Source organism: Xiphophorus maculatus, chromosome 22, assembly GCF_002775205.1.
Source record: "Xiphophorus maculatus strain JP 163 A chromosome 22, X_maculatus-5.0-male, whole genome shotgun sequence".
NCBI lineage: Eukaryota > Metazoa > Chordata > Actinopteri > Cyprinodontiformes > Poeciliidae > Xiphophorus > Xiphophorus maculatus.
In genome coordinates, this window is record NC_036464.1 from 3,963,021 (window position 1) to 3,980,910 (window position 17,890).

The 17,890-nt window shown below is 38.9% G+C and overlaps 1 protein-coding gene across 2 annotated transcripts in view; it reads right to left on the reverse strand.

Annotated features, from left to right (window-relative positions):
- kndc1 (kinase non-catalytic C-lobe domain containing 1) overlaps nt 1-9,807 on the reverse strand; it is a 41,364-nt gene extending 31,557 nt beyond the window's left edge. For both annotated transcript variants that reach the window (XM_005795170.2, XM_023327648.1), the window contains exons 1-3: nt 9,286-9,807; nt 4,857-5,055; nt 1,221-1,279 (exon numbers count right to left, since the gene is read on the reverse strand). In XM_005795170.2, the coding sequence (XP_005795227.2) occupies nt 1,221-1,279; nt 4,857-5,055; nt 9,286-9,390 (363 nt within the window). In that variant the 5' untranslated portion in view covers nt 9,391-9,807. The remainder of the gene's footprint in view (nt 1-1,220; nt 1,280-4,856; nt 5,056-9,285) is intronic.
- Between the last annotated feature and the right edge of the window lie 8,083 nt (nt 9,808-17,890).

Consider the following 17,890-nt stretch of genomic DNA (forward strand, 5'->3'; position numbering starts at 1 on the left):
GATGAGTTGAAACAACTTTTCTCATCTCATTTTCATCTCAAAATGATTTCCAAGTTCAGTTCACATTGATTTTCTTTTGTTGCTTGTATTTTATTTTACTACCATGAAAATAGAAAAGTATCAAAGTTCTCAAACACAAAACAAAGCTGGGTGGATCATAAAAAATTTCAAACACTCGCCTACGAGAAACTGTAACAATTTGAAGGAACAGGAGTAAAATTTCCTTGAGCAAAGAGGTAAAATCCCAGAAGTTTTGTGAGCCAAACTTAGAGACAGAACTAAGGAGCCTTGCAGCTACAACTGTTGCAAAAGCAGCTCCACAAAGTGTTGACCTTGGGAGTGTATGTTTGAACGCAAACTCAGTTTTTTCTCTTTTGAAACCAGAAGAGTTGCAGATTGTATGGAACAAAAGAACATTTCAAATGCAGCAGCTATTTTCCCAAGGATGAAAAAATGTAATTTCAGGATGTTTGACAGTATTTTGTTACGAAATAAAGTAAGACAATCTCTAAAACGTTTACCATTAACTGTATATTAGTTTGAAAGAAACCGCATTGATTATTTTTATGCTTGTTAATGTACATAGCGCAGGCTTTATTAAAATAGCTGAACAGGATGCCAGACCTGGCAAAATTAATTTATGACCTGTTTCAGTTCAACATCTGGAGTGACTTCTCCTAGCTTTCAAACTGTAACAATCAGAGATTCATGTTGTATTGATCTAATCTACGTATAATCCCGTGCTGGTCGGTGCTGTTGTTGTGCACTTCCAATAACTGAACCTGGAAATTGTGTTTGCGAACAACAATAAGTATTCCTGCTGCATAACTCAAATTGAACAGATTGACAGACTGCGGAGGATTTGCAGCAGCTTTGTGATCCCTCAGGAGCAATGCTCTTGCAGAAGAGGAATGACCCTCTAGGCGTCAAAGGAGCTGATTACATAAAAAAAAGCTGTATTGAATCCCGCAGTGGAATGATACAGAAGAAACAGACCGGGTAATATGAAACATTCCAGGCAATTAGGCTGCAAAGAAACTAGGTTAAGGTTAGCTTTGATGAAGTGCAAGAAGTAAACCTTAGTAAAATGAATGGCTGAAAGCTTTAGGAAGAAAAAATATATAAAGAAGCTATTTCCTTTTTGTTAAAAATTTTACAAAACATGCACCTGATTGTGAGTTATGTGTGAATGATGTGCTGTGACGACACATCTCTCTTACCTCAAATGTGCTGCCCGTGTTGTCAAACTCCGGAGGGACAAATGAGCAATCTGGATCATCTGCAGGTCAAAAACATCCAGAAACGTCTCTATCAAGCATGTCTGACCTATACACAGCAACATCACATCTAGGGGAGAATTGACATTTTTGAATGCAAAGCAACTGATAGGGAAGTAAATTCTGGCCTCTTCCCTTCTCATAACTATTGATGGCAACAATACAGAAGTTTTAGACTTATGCATGGTGCTTATTCAACCACTGCAGTCCAATGAAAAGGGGGCTGATTCTCTCAATTTGCATAATTCATGTGTGATGGATAATCTCAGGATAATCTCCAGGATCAGAATTTGAAAGGGGGTGAGCAGGAATCGGGTGCATCCTCCTCGCTGTCCTCCTCCTGAAGTGGGTCAGTGCTCAGACCTGCTACAATAACAACATACAGGTGCATAGCAGCAATGTGATGAGCATTCTGTGCCTCATTTCAACTGGAGAAGGACATGAGAGCTGTGGAAAAAACGAGGGAGGATCTGAAAGAATGACAGGGAGTAAAGTGGGTCATGACAGTTCGCCCTTTGAGTTCGGCTCTGGGCTATGAAGAGCAGAAATTCTTCCTTCACATCTTTTATTTTACTTTAATATTTTATTCCCCAGAAATCCCCTCTTTAATTTTAGCTTCTTTCATAAAAACATTTCATCTTTTCTTTCTCCAGTTTTTCCCCTCTTTACAGTTTCCTCCTTTGGTTCTTTCTCTTCTTTTTGTCACCACTTAAGATCATCTTTTCTACCACATTCCCAGCAATCTCATGTTTCTTCCTTTCCTTTCAAGTCTTTACCATCCTCTACTCCTTCTCATTCATTCTCTCTTCTTTGCTTTTCACTTCAAAGAACATGACTGCGTAAGAAGTAGTGGAAGACACGTGTAAAACCATTGTAGCTAGGAAAAAATTGTAACGTGCTGAAATAATCATCAAAGAAGAGAAATAAAAATAGTCATTAAGCGTGAAGCAGTTTATATCAGGCTGATGGTGTGTGAGTCATGTGAGCCTCTGGCATTTTAGCACAACAGGTAGGATGAGCTGAGCAATCCACCAGATTCAACACACTTTCCCGATCAGATCTCCCACGGCACTCCGCCAGTAGGAGTTTCATCCAAAATGGAACAGCTTGCAATGTCAAGTCTCGTGGGGAAAGTTAACAGTTATCTGTTATCATCCCTGCATGATAACTACGAGGACATTTTGTTGCTCTGACTCAATTTGCATGATCTGAACATCGCCGCAGCACCCACATACTCATCCCGCCACCTCCCTGGTGTTACTGCAGTAATTAATCAGCTGAAATGAATCGTACTGATATGTCTTAGTGGCCACTGGTGAGCGAATGGAAATCTGGAGCCTCCAAGGTCAGAGTTGCTTGGGTGTTCATAGAATATTGGTAAATTTAAAGTGAAAATTTTTGTGTTTTCTTGGGTCCATACTGCAAAAATCCTAATCTGTTTCCAAATGTAGCCATATGCAACATCTGCAAACTCCTCAATGTAATCACATACCAGATTGTTTTCTTGGAAAACAAAAAAAATCCTTCAAGGGGAATATGCTGAATAGATCTGTGATCACGTACAGAAAAAGGATGTAGTCAGCACTTTGCTACAAATATCAAAAATGTAGAAAAAATTTTGAACTTTGGTGAAGAGAACTGATATTCTCCTATGAACCAAAACAGGCTCTCTATTGAAGAGAATAACCAGCTATTGATTATGATAATGATTGTGATCGGAGTTTTGGGTTTAAAGGAAAAAAAACCAAGAGCAGATGGAAATGGATACATCACAGTTGCAGATACAGTTATGGCAGGACATTCAAGTACTAGGGAGTCAACTGAATAACTGTTAAGAAACTATTTGGTGTTGTTTGTGAGCATAAAATTGATCAGATTAAAATATGCTTTCTTTTCTTTTCCTGTGTGTGTATTTTTTTTAAACTTTCAATATGACTTCTGGGAAAAAAATATACTCAACAAACTTTTAGAGTTTGAGAGGTCTGACAGACGGAGTCCTAAGAGATTAAGAGACATTACTGTAGTGTAGCTAAACTGCTACGAGGAAAACATGTACAGTAATATTAAAAAAAGTGAGACTTGCACATTCACTGTGTGAATAACTAATGTGTTATAGGCTGCTTCTGTGACTTGGTTTTTGTAAGGAATGGGAGTGCTGACACCCTAACACATGAAATTAAAGATGCTGGTCAGAACAGGAGCAGAAATGCAACGTTCATCAGCTACATGAAACCTACTAAGATTTTAGTGTTTGGGTTACAGTTGTGGGCACAAGGGTTCAGTCACCACTGATGGGAATTACTTGCCCTCCCACAGGAAGCTTTTATGTCCATTAATTGGGTACTGGCTTTTTGAACATTCAAGTTACTCTTAGATAACTTTTCTCTTCATTTCCTCCTCCTCACTGGCTGCAATATCATATGACTCTTACCTTAATAAATTGAATGATTGTGTAGTACAATTATGCTCAAGTTTGGTGTTACAAACTTGAACAAACGTAGCAAATTCACTCATCAGTTACTTTCGGCTGCATTCTCTGCTACCTTATCCTTGTTTTTTTCTTTTACACTCTTTTACCTGTCCAATGTAAAAAAAGAAAAAAAAATATATATATATACATATATACTGTATATATAACTAGCATAGACTGCACCCTAGAACAACTTTAAAAAGAAAAAAGTTACAGAATGGCAACATTTGCTTTGTGATATTTCAACTAGATGGACACAAAGTGAAACAATGCAGCAGAAGTCATGTTATTATGACTTTCTCCTCTTTAACATCTGACAGAAAAATCAAATGTTCAAATGGGTCAACACTAAATAATTTAGAGCACCAGATATTCAAATGATCTCTGCTGTGTGCATGTATTGCATCCAAAATGTGTGATGTATTACTTTAACAGGTGCTATCTTTGCTAAACAGTGTGTTAGTATGAATAGATGACTAAGCATCGCAGCATGACTGCTGGCTTTATTGAAACGGTTGCCACAACAACAATTCCCAAGGCAACCTACGTTCACTGAATCAATGCTTATCAATTTCTGATGTCTGGAAGCAAGGCATGGAACAAGTAGATGCAGCAGAGTGTAACATGTGTAATGTGCTGATGTAAGTAATGTGAGAGGAAAAATAAAATAAGCTGAAACATATACTGGAATAATATAGGAAGTGATCCGTAAGTTCATTTAAAAAACTTTGTATATGTTGTGAAATTGGCAAACTAATTTTGAGACTGTTCTTCAATCAAAAACTAGATTTTAACCTGGATAAACCTAGATTTTGAGTTTCTACTGCTGCATTTCTGATCAAGTCTGTTATGTAATATTGGAATAAAGCTTACTTCTTGTATAAGTGTTATGCTCTAACAGGCACGTAGGATTTTGCAGCCCACATATTGGCTGTACTACAACTGGAAGCTATATCTAGTCTGTGTGTAGGATTTATCCTCCAAACTTAAATTGTCCAAAGAAAGTATCTTTCAAGTAAGTGCAAAGAGCATTGCATGCAACATACAGAAATTTGACAAAAAAAAAAAACAAAAAACAATCTAAAACATTATGTGTTCTGTTGACTCACCGCTTAGCTGCTCCATGAAGCAAACATTCCCATGAGCGTTGAAGGCCAGAGTGTCTGGTGTTATACATAGGGTGTAGAAGAGGTGGGAGGGTCTGATGCTCTGCAGGGCCAAAACACACTCTGCACACACGGCCCATACCTCCTCCTCACTGAGGCAGCTGTCCCGCAAAGAAAGAATGTCGGCCAGGGAGACGTTTTCCTGTGGAGGTAAAGAATGTTCTGGTAAATAAAGAAAGAACAGCATCCAGCAGGGTATGTGTCACTGGCAATCACTGTTTTAAACTATTTATTAGAGCCAACTCAAATATAACTGATCAATTAAACTAAAATGAACATCAAAAACTGGAAAGTTAAGACCTATGATGCTTGTTACTCTCCTATACAGATTGATGCTGAGACTGGAGGTCATTTAATACCTTCATTTTTGAGATACTGGGGAGATATTATTCTCTGGAAAAGCAGAACAGGGAGCATGAGGGCTCCAACACTAAAACTCTTTTGAAGCAGTGCACTGGACAGTTCAAAATGAACAAAAAATGTCAGGTTAAAACAAGTTTGTTTTGTTTCTTTACGTATTCAGTCATTCCATGCACAAATTCTTATTCAGAACTTCAGAAAATGCCCTATTTCACAGGTTTTGTTCTTGGGAGCAACATTTGTCTTTTCTAATGGTAAAATTTATTAGAAAATGTTTTTTCTTTTCTTTTTAAATGTGAGCATTGAATTTTACAGTAAATGATCAGAACTGTTAATTCAATTAAATAGAAAGGTCATCGACTTTAACTGAAAACAATATAGAATAGATGGATTAATTACAGTCTTACAAGGCACCTAATCAGAAGTTGTTACTGCCAGGAAAACCTCCAGAAACTTTTTTAAAAGGCAGCCAGATGGAGCCATAGATAATATAAGAGTGGCACTTCAAAGAGCTTTATTATACTTTCACCATTTATGGGAGGATGGGGATGAGCCTTTTATATAACTGAGTTCCTCGCTATGATGAACAAAATGGCAGTATAAATAAAAGTTGCCCCTTATTTAAATCTAGTTTCTCCTATTTTAAATTCATATTCCTGAAGGATACTAAGCATATTATATTGTCTGTTTGGTTGGAAAGTGGTGGAGTGTTAGTCACAACATCTAATTACTTCAACAAGAGCTTTTTCATATAAATCCAAACTGGCCCAATTTATTGAAAAAAGAGACTATTTAAATGGTTATGTACAGCTAAATGACATTTGTTTTAGAAAATAAATCAAACCAGCACAAGACATCCAAGTGCACTGCTAAAAGTCGAACGTCTGCAGTTCAAACGTGGTGAATAAGATGGAGACGTGGGTTTTGCTTAGTTCATTGACAAGGAGTATTTGGTCCAAGAGAACTAGACAGGGATTTAACAACACTGGTGAGCTCAGATAATCATTAATTAACACATCATCAACAAATATTAATTGATGCTAAATTCAGGAAGCATTTAGGTAAATTTTGTCATTTCTGCTCTTGTTCCTGCAGGCATTGTTACTCTGATGGGGTAAAGCTCTCTTTGGAAGCAGTTTTCATATTTAAAACATAGTGGTGGAGAACTTCGCACCTCATTTTCTGCTCATGATCAAACTGTATTTTCGTCCAGATTACTACAGTAATCCTCTGGTGCAGACGTTGATGCAGCCGTCAAAACCCAGGACACCTTCTGCCATACCACTCACACTCCATAAGTTTGTATCACGTCAAGTTTTTGAAGTAGTCAGAAGTCCAAATACAGATTCACAAGCTGGTGTTCACTCGGCTCAAACACTGCAGCAATATGTTGTTGTTGTTGGGGTACTATACATGGGGAAAAGCAGCACAACCAACACCCTGTCACCTCCTTGGTGTGGCTGCTGACTCAGCCACAGCTAGCTGCTGTCTAGCCAACACTTTGTTCCCAGCCAATATTTGCATATGTGGACCATATGAGCAACAACAAGACCATCACAATTTAACACAATGGTCCCAAATGAATTCAGCATGCAGATTTGATGCAGACCTCTGTAACCACACAAATTCTATACATGCATCCAACAATCACTGTCTTTAGGTAAAATAAAGTACCCACTTCATCTTGTTCTGTGTTGCAAATACTTGTAAGAAGCCACAAAACCAATTTAAAATAGTGGTTTTTAGAAATGCATTTTTCTTTGAATAACTATTTTATATATTTTGAGCCTTTGTGCTCACATGTCATCACTCCATAGATGTTTGTCCAAATTCTTTTACTTCCACCATCTCTCCTTGTCTCAGAAAAAAACTGACTGAATATTATCACCAGTTATTTATGATGTTCAAGAAGATTTTTCTTGTAAATGACCTCTGACAAATTGACAGAAACAAAAAATACTAACACTAGAGTCAGACAAGATCTTAATTAATAGAAATATATGTGCTTACACCTCTCTAAGATATGCAGAGCACTTAGAATAATTTTGAAACCAGATGTAGAAAATCGAGTATTTTCTGCAGGGGACAATATTTGTTCTTCTAAGAAAAATGATGCACATACATAAAGTGCACACACTCACTTGTAGGCAACTGTGAATCTACACACCCACACTGAACACACTGCATCATCTGTGATCCATTACCAAATGGCACCATTTACCCTGGCAGGCGCAGTGATCCCAGAAATCCCAGGCAGTATCCAGCATAATGCAGAAGTCTGATTATTACAGGATCTTCTGTAGGCTCAGAACACAAAATCTGGCCATCACTCAGACACAGGGGTGGATGTTTGGAGAGTAAAGTGTGTCACGAAGCAGTCACTGTCAATTCCTCCACCCAGCACTTGAACACGAATTTTACACTTTTTCCAAGACAGACAATTAAAGCATCTCACAAGGACTTTATTTAAAACTTTCTGCCACCTACACTGCAGGTATTCTTTGGAAACCTATGAATAACATTAGATTAGAAATAAAGTACCATATTGAACATATTCATAGGAGGAAGGTGGCAGCAGGTTGTTAGAAAATGTCAACTTTGTGTGATGAAGTTGTGTGGAGAGAAATTACAAGGCAGAGATGAACCACTTCATGCAGTAGCAGCAGGAGCAGCATCACCAGAAATAGATAGCTTCCCATGAGGACAGTGCAGGGGAACACTAGTCTCTCTCAGCCTGCTCAACTTAAATGTGTTAGCCTACATAAGCTCCAAGGTTTCCAACAACCTCTCACTGCGCTCCAGATCTTTGAACTTTGGAAGTGAGAGGAAAGGAAAGGCCAGTGTTCTTGAGGGTCATTGTTTTCCACACAAACCCAATTATAAAGTTTGACATTCTTAAAGTTTGTCCTGAATTAAGCAGGTGAAGATCCAATGAGTAGCAAAACTTGTGCTGACTGGGATAGCTTTAAGTAAACTGACCCTCTAAAGGGAAAAGAAAATACTTTATTTTTCTTTTTATGAGTCCCTAAGATTATATCTAGCTTAAATTGATCCCAACACAATCTTTTGGTTCATTTCATTTGTACAAAGTAAAAAAATATTAAATAGAAGTCGCATTTTCAAACATTTACTGTTGAGATGATTAAGTAGCCAAAGGTCAGGTCAGTTTACTGGCCAATCAAGCTAAGTGTTGCCCTGATCATCAAAGTAAGTATTCATACTTTTGGTATTGAGGACAGTTGTCAAATCATGTTGGAAAATGAAATCAGCATCTCCACAAAGCTTGTCAGCAGAGTGAACAGGAAGTGCTCAAAAATACACCATGAAGGTGTTTTCCAAAGCTGGTCCTGAAGTAACTTTACTGGGTATGTTTTAAATGCCTCTTTGCTTCCAAACACCTGATGTAAATGAGCGGGTGGTTTCAGTTTTCTCAGGTAAGACACCTGTGATATTGACAGGTTTAGTAGTTTTAGCTCTTATCTTGGGAACATCTGTGCATCGGTGCTCTTGAAGCTCCGACTCCAGCCAAACTCCTGAAAGAGCTTTGCCTAACAATTTTCTCAATGTTGTGGAGAAAACAACTTTGCTGCTTGTGACCTATTTTATACCATATTTTTCCTTCCTTCCACTCAACTTCCCATTCACATGCTTGCATTATTATGTGGTATAAATAGCCAGCATATTTAGCAATGCCCTTTTGTGGATTACCCTTTCTTTGGAAAGCCTAATGGTCAAGTCACTAGTCCTCCTCATTGATTATGTAGGTCATAAAAAACATTTCCGATATTTTTTCTAACTGTAAACTATAATATCCAAAACAGAAATAAACACTTAAATTGTATTAATCAGTTTTTAAATTCATGTATATAATGTGAGTTTCACTTTTTGGATTAAACTGCTGAAATAAATTAACTTATCCATGATGTATTGACATATACGTACTTTTTTTAAAATTTAGTCGTAAATAACATCACACCTTAAAAACCCATTCCAGTAAAATCCTCAACCTCACCTCATCTTCCAGCAGTGGAGGGAGATGCTCCAGATCATAATATCCATCTCTCTCATCAGCTTTCTCCAAGTACGTGACAGCAGCATCACTCCCGGAAGTCTCCATTGCACCAACTTTGATTCCCTCAAGCAGCGCAGCGAATTGCAGCCCAGACAGCGACGTTTCCAGCAGAGACAGATGGCATGTCTGAGCTCTCAGGACTCCACCATCCTCTGAGAGGGAGCTCGAACCCTCGCTGCCGGTCGACTGCCACTGTGGGAGGCTGGCGTCCAAACGAGCAACGCCATATAGATGTAAAGTGCAGCAATGCGTTCGCTCTGTGCGCCTGCAGCGCGCTGCTGCTGCTGCTGCCGGTGGCGGGGGCGCTAGCCGGGCTCTGAGGCTGTCACGGCTGCAGCACCTCCTCAGAATCGAGGCGAAACATTCTGTTTTATCCTGAGCTTCGGATGGATCTTCCCCTGCGTGTGCAGGAGCCAGAGGAGGCGGAGTGGAGAACGCTTCTCCCTGGATGCCACAGTTGGCCCTCCCCCCCCTCACAGTAGCCTCCAGTTTGAGTGACTCATATTTATCACTTAGCCCACATTATCTCCACTTATCCCTGTGATCATGCTCTGGTTGGGGTGTTATTTGATTAATATGCGCGTATATGTTGTTGTTTTTTTCACTGCTCATATCATTTACATGTAAAGCACTAAGAACTTTCTACTTAATCATAGTTCTCCTAATGTGCAGGGATGTTTTTGTTTGATTAATATTTATTAGGAAATTTTATCTGCCAATACAAATTCAGCTGGGTTATAAAGAGATAATTTCTAGTGCAACATTTCTCAAAATGCATCTACAATTTTTTTTTTTTAAAGCCAGCAGAAGAAAAAAAAACGCTAAGTCTGTACTGCAGGCATGGGCTAGCATCACAGGAACAATACAAATCTAACGAGGAATGTATGACGGCGTATTAGGACCACTGTAGACAAAAAAAGGAGGAGCGAATTTCTGACCAAAAAATAGTCTGAAATTTCAAGATTAATCTCAGAAATTTTCCAGAAGATTTTTTTTTCTAGAAGAGCCGCAAAAGCACTATAACTCTCTGAAACAAAGCTTGGAAATTTCCAAGTTTTTTTTTTTTTCTGAAAATTTCTGAGATTAATCTTGAAATTTCTGAATTTCAAAAGTTGAAAATATTAAACTTTTGAAATTCTGAAATCTTCAAGTTTTGTCAGGAGTTATGTTGCTTTTGTGGCTCACCAATGCAAAAATGGCTCGTAGGTCGCTGACCCTTGGTCTGCGTCTTGGATTCTGTGATGTGTGGCCTCCATGGATTGGACATGTTCGTCCTGCAAATCCCACAGATTCACCACTGGATTGAGAAAGCTGGAAAATTTGGAGGCCAAGTCAAGAGCTCAAACTCTTCCATTCCCAAACAATCTACTTTATGGCAATGGATACTATCATGCTGAAAGAGGCCACAGCCATCAGCGACACTGCTTCCATTAAAATGTGTAAATGGTCTGCAACAATGCAGAGATCAGTGGTACATGTCTTGTGTACCTGTGATAAATAACACACAGTAGCACACGATTCATCAGACCAAGCCATCTTTTTCCACTGACCGCTCTCTGCCGACTCAGCAAACTCTGATGGAAATGTATACTCTGATAACTTGTTTTTAGAACTAGCAATAATTTATTCAGCAGTTTGAGCTCCTGTAGCTCACCTGTTGGATCAGACCTCACAAGCCGCCCGTCACTTCTGCTGTTTGTTCCACCTTCGACCTCTTTTGATGGATTCTGACAACAGCTGCTCAGGAACACAGTACAGAAGCTGCACATTTCTAGACACTCTGAGTTGTCTGGCCATTTCAATCTGGTCCTTGTCAAACTTGTTCAAATTCTTATGCTTTACTAATTTTTCCTGCTTCTGAGACATCAACTTTACAAAGAGTTCACTTGCTGCTTAATATATCTCACTTTCTGAAAGGTGCCACACTCCATGTCATTTATCTTACCTTTCAATAGTCTTCATCCTATACTTGCAGTATTTTCTTCATAGCTCAATCCAGGCTTATTTTTGGTCCAGCAGAATGTTCAAATTCTGTTTCAGCAGAATTTGTGGCCTTCCTGATCCATCATAATTGCTTGCTCAGTTTAAGTATCAGCTTGTGCTGTGTAATAAATAACAGAGAACCCATTTGAGGTCCAGTGGCGCTCAGGTTGGTGATGGGCGAAAGAGATTGCAGTTACAGCAGCTCTGCAGCCGCTGTCTCTGAACACATATTGGGGAGCCACAGCTGGATTTGTTGACTGCTCAGCCTTGTCATGTTGAGATTAAAGCAGTCAGTACTTTTCCTTTAGCAGCCAGACAATTATTATGATTATACAAACACTTTAGAGTATCTTATTACTGAGAACAAAGCAGCATGGTTTGATTTTTGTTGGCAGCATGAAGTAGCCAGGAGAGGGATGGATTCAAAAGTTGTTTAATCTTCACACGGATTAGCTGCTAATCTACAAATACCACAAAGCGTCTTGTTGCCATGAGCATCTGAACCTCTGAAGGTGAAGCACTAGTTGAAGCTAATGAAGGAGTTTTTATTGAATGCTTTTGTCATGGAGTTTTTTCTTTCTTACTGATGTGGCAGAGTAAGAAACAAAACTACAGGGAATGGGTTCCAGAGAAATTAAATACACCTCTCTTTATGTTGTTCTGGTTGATGGAAAATGCTTGACAAAGTTAAAATGTCTGCCTCTGCCAGGTTTGAACATCTGAAAATGAAAACTTTTGCCCTTCCTTCAATGCAATATATCTAAACCTCATTTTTACGGGATAGAGAGCAACTTAATGCACAGAAAAACATTTTTGTTCACAGTAAAAAGAAGCAAAATGTTCAAAAATATGCACAATCTCTGACAAAATTGTTGTAATTAAAAAAAAAATGTACATATCACATTGCCTGCTATCATTGCTCTGCTTTGAGTCTGAGCATATGATGCTAAAGTTGCAGGATTATAAAATTAGAACCAAATTGGTGGCATTTTCTTCATCAGGAAGACTTGTCAGCCAACGTATCTGTAGGATTTATGAATGTTTGTTGTGCAAACATCTGCAATGTGCTCTGTGTGTTTGTGGGTATGAAGAAACATGCAGGCATGAAAGCCAAGAGGGAAGAAGGAGATGCATATTCATCAAGACTAGCAGAGAAAACGATGTAACGGCACAAACTCAGTGTTTGCGGAGCAGCTGCAGAGAGAGTTGAGAGCCAAAGGAGGAAAACCACCTTATAGATGCCCCAGTCACAGAAAGAAAGGAAGCAAAGTGATGTCATGTTTTCACATATGTTTGAGGTGGAGTTCAATCACCCTCCTCTAATTATTTGAGCTGCTTCATTGTTAATGAAATGAAAATTAGAAAAATATGCCCAACTGAGCAGGAAGAGGCAGCTAGCGTCCTGAATATAGAAAAATCTTCTCTCCCAGCAGTTGGTTGAACCATCACGGCTCCCAACAAACCTTTTAAGTATTTACATCCCTGCTGATATCAGCACAATATTTTAATTTCTTGTAAATAGTCTGTTGCTGTTTTCTATGAAATATCTTAGACTCTCAGTCACAAATTCTTTTGATCCGAGTATGCTATTTTTAAGAACTGTACAATATTGTTTTTCTTATGATGAATTTGCACTGACTCTAGAGTCTTTTATTCCATTTTCTTATATTTTTACCTTTTGTGATCCTGTTTAGTCCTTCATCACGATTTTATTTTGCTGCTGGTACACCTGTGACAGTGAGACAATAAAACCTATTGCTATTTTACATCGATAGTTTATTTAAAGCAGGCTAACAATAAGTATTTGGGAACGCCAATATGTCAAAAATAGCATGAGAGTTGGAACAGAGGTGTCCTGTATTTAATAACTTCTACCTGGTTGCCAGGCCAGCCCAGAAGTACGTAGTAAACTTATTCATGGACAATCCAGCTGATGCATTAATTAACCTGACTATTAACCTCTGTCTTGCTCCAGATGCCAGTCATAAAGGCGGGTGTCATTTTTATTAGAATAAGTTTCCGCTTTTAAACACTAGATGGCGTCCCTGGATAGTGAGCAAAACCAGAGCAGAAATCTAGCAGGTAACCTGCTAGATTTCCTATTTTCTTATTTATTTATTTTTTAAGTGTGACTTAAAGTTACTTGGCTTGTACATCAAATCACTTTTTTACATCACTGTTTGTTCACATATTTTGGGGTTAACAGCAGTAGTTTTTGTCATGGCTTGACCCACCTCACAGAGGAAAACTCAAAGGACTTCTGTAAATAGTCCGACATGTCAGAGCTCACTCTTGCATATTTGACCATATTTCTAAAGCCTTTTCAAAGTCAAGTGTTCATTTGCAGCCTGAGACTCCCATAGCTCATCTGGTAGAAACAAAGAAAAGTGGTGACAGACTGATTTTTCAAGAGCAGACTCTGAACTCATCCTAAAGGGAATGTGGAGTTTTAAATTGGATTTTGTTCTCAGACAGCTGTTAGACTTTGGAAAGTCCCACTTTCTGAACTGACTGTAAATTAAGACCATAATATTTGATAAAACTCCCTCTGCTTTGGAAACCATTAGGACTACATCATGTGATGTTGCAAAAAACTGCAGATGAACAGATGTATCATAGCAACTGAATGACTACCTAGCATTAACAGCTAGATATACATGAACATTCACGTTCCAAGCTCATTAGCATATAGGAAAATTGGAAAGTAGAAAATTAAAATAAAAATGCTGCTTAAAACATGAGAGAAAGGAAAAATAATATAACTGCTAGAACACCAACAAGGACAGTGAGAACCATGAACACTGAGTTTTTTCTTGTTTTTCAAGTACAATAATTTAGAAAACATTCTTTTCAACGTTCTACAGTGCTTTTGATGGAGAAAGTTTGATTATTTATGAACATTCCTTCTCAAAAATCACTCCTGCATGAGGAACATTATCATGTTAGAGAGAACAAAAATACCTGATACAATCTTCTTGGGGGCTTTGCAACATGGTTGTCACATTTACTATTTCTGAATATTTCTCTTATGCCTTATTGGATACAGATAGCTTCTGCAGTGGGAGAAGGACTGACTCTTATTATACCTACATTATAACCTAAAATTAATATGTGAACATTCATTCAGAAATGAATGAAGGATGTCTTTCTGGGGATAAATTTGAATTCTGCCATTTGAAATTATCTTTGTGAGAAGTACTTGTGAAGTTTTGGATTTCCTTCCCCAAGTCTCTCTCAACAGTAGCTTGGATACACCTGTTCATCTCTGGCCAAAATTTTTATTGGACAATTTAAAGACAGATTTGTGCCCAAACTTTGGCTTCCAGGTTAAAGCGAGGAGACATTGTTTCAGTATTTTCACACGATATCCTTTCTTCTTAGTGCCATCGATGACATTCTTGTAGTAAATCACCCCCATAACATGATAATGCCATTCTCATACTTCTCAGTTGGCCTGGGGTTCCCAGGATTTCAAGCTTCCCTCTTTTCCTCTCGTTATAAGGATGGTCATTATGATAAAACAATTAGATTTTGGCTTCATCAGATCACAGGATTTGCCTTCAGAGTTTAAGGTCCGTAACTCTGTGATTTTATCAATGGTAATTTTGCTTTTTGAGTTTTGGCTTCCTTCTCTCTGTTTGGTCTTTCAGCTCTGCATGATGCAGAAGTCATTTACAGTGTAACATGACAATGTCTTACTGCGTTCCTCAGCTTTTTGCTTTTACATTTATTTCACATGAAAACACATTTGGGACACAGAGTCCATCTTCTTCCAAAGTTATTTGATGGAAACAGATTTCCATTGTGTTTATACATGCGTATAATTGTTTGAAGAGATTAATGTTGCAGCATCAGAGATATAAATAATCCTTGTCCCAAAGTTCTATCCAAACATGTAGAAGTCCATAATTCCTTTTCTTACAGAAGTCGAGAGTGGATGTTTTCTGCTCTTTGTACAATGGTTTTCTCGAGATAACAAGTTCATTCCCCAATAGTTTTCTCAAGTTATTTTCCTACTTTCCACATATACTTTTTCCAAATGGTTTTGTTGAAATAACAACTCAATCTTGAAAAACCAAGCTTTGTCTTTTCAAGCTCACAAAATGATTGGTGTGTGTGTCACACCTGAATCCGTCCTTCAAATGTTTGTCACAACGGCATACATGCAACTTAATTTCCATGTATTTGAAGAATGAAATCAGGTTTAACACACACACCAATCATCTCGGGATCTCAAGAAAACCATCGGGAAATTAAGTGGGTTTTTTTTTTGAGAAAACGGGAAATGAACTAGTTATCTTGAGAAAGCCATCAGGAGAAAGTACACATGGAGAACGTCTGCTGTTGGCTTCCATACTTTTTTCTTTTGTCTGATTCATTTAAATGTTCCATGTCACACAAACAAGCAGTGTACTTGAGGTGCCCTAAAATATATCCACATTTGTTCCTCCATTCAAGTAAAGTATTGCACCTTTAGACCTTGAAGCTTTCTGAGCAGATCATGGGTGCCTTACTTTGAAGGTCTTCTGGACGCGTCTCACTGGTTGGGGACCAGGCAGATCTGAATTAATGTCAGATAAGCAAAAGTCAATGGACAGAAGGAGACTCCTATAACCACAGTAAATTTTTAATTACTACAAATTTAAGAAAACATTGACAAAAAATGTCTTCAGCACAGAGAATAAACCAGCAGAGGTGGACGGTTATCAGCAGCCATGTGGGATTTAACAACCCATAACAAAAGACTTCCTCAGCATAATCTGCTGGTTTTACTCCTCTCCCTCCCTCAACACACTCAGATCTGCTTCCTGTCTCCTGGTCCTTTGCCACCCACTACCCAGCTTTCTCGTTCTCTCTCTTCCCTGAAGTTGGGAGAATCAGTGGGGAGGTATGGACAGAAACATACCCCACCTCTCCTCACCTGGCCTTTATGTAACCCAGTGGAGTGACAGCCTCTTTGGCTCTCATAATCCACCAGATTGATGGGTTAAAACCATCACCTGATTCTTTGCACTCTTCCTGATGTACAATGTTGCATCACCATCAGCAAAAGATATAAATAACACGAAAAAGGCTGGTGGGGAAGGAAGGAGAGAAAACACATGAAACAACACAGATTAGATGGTGATTGCGCTCATCAAATCCAGAACGCGACTTTGAGACAAGGAGCTCAGTAATAATCACACTAGCTTGACTCAGTCTTTGTCATCGTTTTACAATTTTTGCCAGTGATTTGATGCATGGAGTAATTCAGCAGCACAGCATGGTTGTCACGGGAAAACAAGTTAAAGGGAATATTCGGGCATGTCACTCACTGAGACGTCAAGTTGTTCTTTCAGAAACAGGAACCTGTCTTCGGATTGTCACATAATAGATATCAGGTGCAGCTGTGTTGACAGTAAGGGAGTGGGAAGTGGAAGAATAGGGCTGAGTGAGGAGAAATGGGTTAGGAGATTTGTTCATTACTTCTGGTGCTTAGAGGAAGGATTCTTAGGAGCTGCTGAGAGTTATTAACGGGCTGGAATGCATCTTCTGCCTAGGGTGACATACTGGGACCCAACACAGCTTTCCTGATCAAATAAGCCAAAAAAAAATAAAAAATAAAAATCCTGTTTGGATGTTTGAAGCAATTTACAACCTCAACTGACAAACTGTGACAAATCAACAGGCTTCACAGTTGATTCATCACCAAATAACACCTAATCATTGTCCCTAACATGTGCATGATAGTGAAGTCAACACCCTGCTTGTGTTGTTAAATGAAACTGCTGTCATTTCCTCAGTAAATGTTACGATGGTGTTAAACCGGTGATATATTCAGATCCTGCAGCAGGTTTGGATACACATCTCAGTCACACAAACACACAGCTGAAGACATTTCTGGGACACACACACCCGCGCATACATTAGAAAAACTGCTTTCTAGAAATTAAATGATATCTCATAAGCAGCTTTGCCCACCTCTTTCTGTCCTCTCTTTCTCTTTGATCTTCCAAACCTTCCTCCCTCGTCTTCCTTCATCCACTGAGCCTCAAATTCCAATCCTGCCTTCACCTCCTGCACACACACACCCACGGATAAAAACACACCAGCACACCGCCACCCGCCCCGTCCTCTCTGCCATTCAGCACTCGCTCTCCCACCCTGCGAGTCTCGAGCATGTTATTTAAGTCAAGGACAGCATTAGCATGACGATCACAGCCCTCTGTCACAAGTCTTGTCTGCCAAGATCGGAGCCAGAGGAGCAGGCTGGGTTATTGATGGGAGACAGAACTACTTAACACATGAGGAGAAGGAGGAGTGTGAGAGAGCCAGAGGCATATGGAGTCAGGATGACACAGGATGTGAGAGATCAGAGATGGGAACAACAATCCCACCCTTCATCAAACGAAGGGTTTTTGTAAGGAAGATGCAACACTGTTTGTCATCTTCATCGGGCTAAAAAACCCTCACATTTAACTGTTTTATAAACATCCCACAACGCCTCTCAGGAGTATTCACACCCTTTTCAAATTTTGTCATATTACAACCACAAACTTCTATGTATTTTTTGGAATTCTGA